The sequence below is a fragment of the Nanorana parkeri genome, unplaced genomic scaffold (assembly GCF_000935625.1).
Source record: "Nanorana parkeri isolate BGI_ZX_2015 unplaced genomic scaffold, ASM93562v1 scaffold672, whole genome shotgun sequence".
Classification (NCBI taxonomy): domain Eukaryota; kingdom Metazoa; phylum Chordata; class Amphibia; order Anura; family Dicroglossidae; genus Nanorana; species Nanorana parkeri.
In genome coordinates, this window is record NW_017306940.1 from 488,125 (window position 1) to 494,124 (window position 6,000).

Consider the following 6,000-nt stretch of genomic DNA (forward strand, 5'->3'; position numbering starts at 1 on the left):
TCAGGAGCAGGATCAGGAAACGTAAGCCAGGGTCATACACCGGAGATCAGATAGCAAAGGAACCGAATCAGAAGGAGAAAGCGGAGTCAATTGGTCACAAGCCGGGTTCATACACAGGAAATCAGGATATTGGAACAAAGTACAGGGCACACAGGGACAAGCTTAAGACCACTCAGCAACTTGGTCATGGGTTCTTGTCTGTTTATATAGGATAGTGGGCACGCTAATGAGCGTGCACCTGTACTCTATTGAGCGTGCTTCCGTACGCTCACGTGTGTGCGCTATTGCGCATAAACATTCTCATATGCGCGCGTTTACGTGCTCAATCTGCAGGTAAGTCTCTTACACCACCCTCCAGAAGGAAGGACAGTGTGTCGGGGGTTTCTTACCTAATTCCTCCAAGGTATAGGACAAATATATTCAAATTTCTCAATGATCCGTATAACAGCAATGGCGGGCGATACAACCGAGGAGGTGATGAGTGATCCCCAAACAAAAGGTAAGACTATTCCTCCGAGATGCCTCACAGGACAATCACCATACCCAAAAACAAGAGAACTCCAATGGTGAAGTACATAAGATCAAATGTATTGGAAAATAAAGAGAAACACTTACAAGATGGCCAGAGTGTATAAGCAAGTAACAATCAAGCAGTCAATCGGTTCTTAGAAGCGGAGTCAGAGCTGATGACCTCCACTAACACTTCCTGCAGTGAAAACCTCAAAAAACACTTCCTGCAGGGAAAACCTGAACCAAGTCCAGACGCGTTTTGTCACACAGACTTTGTCTAGGGAAGCAGACGTACTGAGGTTCTAACTTGACTCTATTTATATCTGCTGTGCTGTTGCTCTGCAGCTGTGATCCATTTCATAAAAACGAATCGCTCAGCTGTTACATTCTATTAGTCTGGTGAGTGGACTCCTTACTTGTTTTGTTTACATGAACGCTGTGGATGTTTTTTCACTCTCCATGTGTATTTTTAAAATGGACACTTGTGTGAGAATCCTCATATCAGCATGGACAATTACTGTATTTACTGGCGTATAAGACTACTTTTTATACTTAAAAACATCCCCCGAAAATCAGGGGTCGTCTTATATGCGGGGTATACAGTGTATACCTTTAGTTCGTTTGGGCCAAGCTGGCCCAAAACGAACATCCCTAATCTGTCAGCCTGCTGGACGTGCGGTAATACTGTATGTACGGTAGTTTCGGCTACATACAGTATACCGCGCTGAGCCAATCACGGCGAGCGATTTACACAACCTCTGCCAATCCAAGCAGGCTTTGTATTCATTAATAGAATACATGTTCGCCGTGATCGGCTCAGCGCGGTATACTGTATGTAGCTGAAGCTACCGTACAGACAGTATTACCGCACATCCATCCATGATGTTTTTAAATGGTGCCACGGAAGTGGGGTAGTCTTATATGACGAGTATATCCCAAAACCCATAACCAAAATGTTTTAAGTGGAAAATTAGGGGGTTGTCTTATACACCCAGTTGCCTTATACGCCGGCAAATACGGTAGTTATGTTTTGTAGCTGTTTATGTTGCACTAATTGGTTACACTGTTTGGTATGTTTTAGTGCGGTTCTTTCTATTTATATATATTTGTATTCACTAGTATCATTACTATTTACATAGGATTGTATTTATTTGCAGTTTTAGATTTGAGCAATCGCGCAGTGTATCACCATCTATCTTTGCCATTTATGTTTATTGTTGTTTTCAATAAATTTCTTTTATTTTTTAAACCTGCACTTTTAGTTTCTGTCTGGTTTATTGGTCCCCTAAAACAGTGTCAGTAAAAATTCAGAGATGATTTGAGGACCTACAGCAAAATGATGCACAAATAAGGAAACTGGTTTAAGTTAGGGTACTTTAATGCATTTTTAAGAATTAATTCCTGAGATTAGTGTCACTTTAAGTATGCAATGTCAGCTACATCAGTTAATGGGTTTTATTAGTTAAACCTATAGTGCACTGTAAACCTCTAAACCATGAAGATAAAGATCTAAATTGCATATTAAGGAATAACATTATAAGTTGCATGCTGCTGAAACAGGTCTCACCTGTATCCTGACAAAGCGAGGTCTAGCATAATTGGGAAGATAATAAGTAGCTGTAGAATATAGTTTTTCACCATTGAATGATTTGCCTTCCTTAAGTTTAATTGACGCCATTCCAATTCTGCCTTCTTGATCTGAAAATAATAGATACACTAACGCTAATATATATACACATTACATTTTATGAACAAATAATCACCTTTATTTTACATTTCTGTTAAATTAAGATCATTGTTACTTGAGCACAGTCATGTACCCTAACGAATTAAAGCCTATTGAGTTAAAGAATAGGAAGATAAAGGTATTACCTATGTTTACAACCACAGCGATACATTTTCTCTGTACCTCCCTTTCATGCTCCTGCATCTGGAATGTACACTTTCATTTTTGACATGGCTTCCTTCCCCTCGTTTGAGAAAACCACCATCTAATTAAAAGAGCTCTAAAGCCCAGTGAAACAGATCCTTTGGTCACAGGTAAAACTACCAGAGGTGTCACTATAGTAAACCTTTTCCCCCATCATGATGGCTGCCAAGCACTATGGCCCAAAGCGTGTTTAAAAATTTAACAGGGTAGGAAATATCCATTTTTGTATTCTCTGCCCAAGTAGTGTACCACTCAAGGCTGAATGTGTACTAAAAAATGACAAGTCTTAGACTTTGGAAAAAGCTGGTTTAGATTAAATAGTATTTAAGGTGAAAGTCCAGGAATTTTAAAACATTTTTAGATCTAACCCTCCTATGAAAAAAAAGAAATATCACAACTCTGCATTTACCCTCTCCATGTTCCAGGGAAGTCCCCCAACTTCCTCCTCTGTCCAGCGCAAGCAGTCCTCTTTTGGCAGACACTCATATCATTCTGCCGATTTCCTGTGAGCCCAGCCTGTCATTACAAGCCCCCAAAGGGAAAGCGTGCGCATGCAGGCTGGACTCACAATACTTCAGGACTGAGCAGTGTTCACATGTCATTACATGAGTGCCACTTAGTGCAGGAAGAATGCCTGCCCTCCATTGCCAACGGAGGAAGAAGGAAAGGCAACATCACCAAACCAGCTGGAAGACTGCAGGATGAAGTTATGTAAAGGGTTTTTTTTAAATATAAAAGACCTGGGTGAGCTTTGGGGGTGGGGCATTTCCGCCACACCACTCACAGATATGTCTAGTAGAGATTATCACATTCATTCTTGAAAGAACCTTTAATAAAGATGCATTTTTTCTATGCATGTATTATTTGCCATGCAGGATAAGAATTATCACATTTAGGTTTTGCTACAGATAGACCTAGAGATGAGAAAAATCACCAGAAATTCTCAAACTTCTGTTCATATACAAATCTGAGCAAACTCTGTCAGTTAATTGCCTAATCTTGTATGCTCACAGTGCTATTCACAAACGGGTGAATGGTTTGGATAGGGCAGGGGAAGTGAACAATCTAGGACAACATAGCTGATTTGGAATTCTCCAATTCAGCTTACTTTCCAGCTCAGCTATGTTGACCTAGATTGTTCACTTCTCTTGCCTTCTCCAAACTAGGGCATACTGGGACTGAAAGGAATCCAATGGTTGCCTGTAACTGAACTAAAGCACTGGCATAATATAACAATTTGCTTTTTTGCCTTTAGCATCCCTTGCTCCCTTAGGATTGATATACCTTGTTGATAATTGGTTATTCTCAACTCTTAGGAATTGGGCTATAATACTGTATCTTACCATGATAAATTGATTAATAAACCAGCAAAAAATAAATACAAATCCCAAAAAGCTATTAAGGTGAGTATTACAAAGCATACCACCATAGAGCCTCACTTTGTATCTGTAATGTGCAATCCACAGAGTAAAGTCAAGCATGGCAAACCGAAGGCAGATGGCAAGGATCACAGGTCGGCAAGGTCGGCAACAAGAACATTCTGAAAGCACTACAGACTACTATTATGGACATCAAGCACATGTACGGCAAAAAATTATAAAGGTTTCCAAAAAAAATGACAAATTTTTATATGTATGTACACATTGTCTAATGCACAACAGTGAGAATATACATGCACTATGTTTGCTGAGAGCATCCATTGCTTAATGGTATAATAAAGCCTACACACACACACACAGTGTGGAGGCAGAAAAGGGATGCTCGTGTCTTGGAAAACTTTTTACACATCACACTTACAAGGCACTGGAACTCCAAACACATTACACTGGTCAATAAAGTCCACTGTTGACACAATATCTTCCACTTCAGTAGTTGCCACGTTTTCCCCTTTCCATCTGAAAAAAAAAAAAGAAATGAGCTCCCAGTGGTGACTTTACTTCAGCAATGGTGATCTATGTAATGTTTTAAATCATTCTAAACCAAAGGCAGCCGAATGAATAACCGAGCCGAAGAGAAGTTAACCGAAGGCTCTTCGGCTATTCACTGCAGCTGTGTATGGTTGTTCTTAGCCGTACATCAGCTGTATTCGTCTTGCTTCACCTCCCTTCATCATGTCTGGCTGAAACAAAGGGAAAAGCCAGTTCGCCTCAGTCGATGCAACATCTGGATTGGCTGAGGCGACCGTTCAGCAGTTCATTCCCTGCTGTTCACCCCTATTCCCCAAGGGCCGAACAGCAGAGAGTGAATTGCCGATCTGTTGGCTCAGCATTTGGTTCGGCCATTCTGCTTTGCTACCTCAGAGGTAGTGAAGCAGAATGAAATATGTCAATATATTTTTTTTAAAACAGCGTGCGGTCCCCCTCCTACATCTAACTAGACTCTTTAGGAATGTTAGGAGCGGAGGGGGGGGGTGGGCCCTGATGTAAAAAAACAAACAAAAAACACCCAGATGATGCCTCACCTCCCCCCCCCCTTGTGAATGGGTAAGGGGTAGTTGTTACCCGTACTCATTCACCAAATAGTACCAAAAAGGGTAAATACCACATCTTGAAAAAGTCCTTTATTTGGACAAAAAACAAAAGCCAGTTTTTGACAAGTCCTTTATTTAAAAAAAAAAACCCCAAAAGATTGTCCAACAATGTAATCCAAAGGTCAATCATGTCATCCAGTGATGTAGATCCTCGTTAATCATGCTGAACAATGTCCAATGTGTTGCCGAAATCAAAAAAGTCTGCTGCCCTCCAACCCGTCCGCTGCTGCAGAACACCCGCCGCAAAATTACAGATCAGGGCCAATTGTAAACAAACGGGCAGAGCAAGTCATGACATCACAACTCGCTCCACCCATTTGTTTTCATTACATGCCAGCTCACTGATCTCAAATGACATGTAAACAAATGGGCAGAGTGAGTCCCATGACCCCAGCTATTCACTTCGGCTGCTGTACGGGCTATTGAGAATAATGCGTACTGAGCCCTTCGGTTTGGCTAAACCATACTTGCCAAACTCAAGGCCCGTGGGCCAGAACCGGCCCGCAACGGAATTATCTCTGACCCGCCTGATGATAATTAATTATCATTAGATCTGGCCCTGCCCGCTGGCAACTCTCACGCTGCCCGCGGCGATCTTCATGGGACTGAGGAGCCGGAGAGCTGCTGCCGGCCAGAAGACTGCATTACCCAGCAGGCAGCCTGGGAGCAGCACAGCGTGACAAGGGAGGTGTGGCCGTGAGGTGAGGTAACTGAGGGGGGTCCTGAGGTCCAGTCCAGATGACGTGAGGTGCTTCTTGGCGGGAATCAGAATCCAACCCAGACGACAGAGAGCCGGGAGAGCTGCAGCCTGCAGGCACTGTGCTGTAACACTGTCAGTCAGTATATCTTTCCCCTTCTTCTCCATCACTTCTTCTGTACTGTAGAAGTCATGGAGAAGAAGGGGAGTAATATACTGAAAGTAGTATCTGTGACACCTTTGTACCGCCTGCCTCCACACTAGTATGTAATCTAATAGTTTGATCTCTATTATTTAAATTATAGTAAAAATTATGGGGGGGGGGGGGGGTGC

General features: G+C 42.1%; 1 protein-coding gene across 1 annotated transcript in view; it reads right to left on the reverse strand.

Annotated features, from left to right (window-relative positions):
* The window catches only part of LOC108792700 (very long-chain acyl-CoA synthetase-like), a 38,002-nt gene that overhangs the window by 5,662 nt on the left and 26,340 nt on the right, over positions 1–6,000 (reverse strand). The window contains exons 8-9 of the mRNA XM_018563531.1: positions 4,238–4,335; positions 2,078–2,208 (exon numbers count right to left, since the gene is read on the reverse strand). Coding sequence (XP_018419033.1) covers positions 2,078–2,208; positions 4,238–4,335 — 229 coding nt within the window. The remainder of the gene's footprint in view (positions 1–2,077; positions 2,209–4,237; positions 4,336–6,000) is intronic.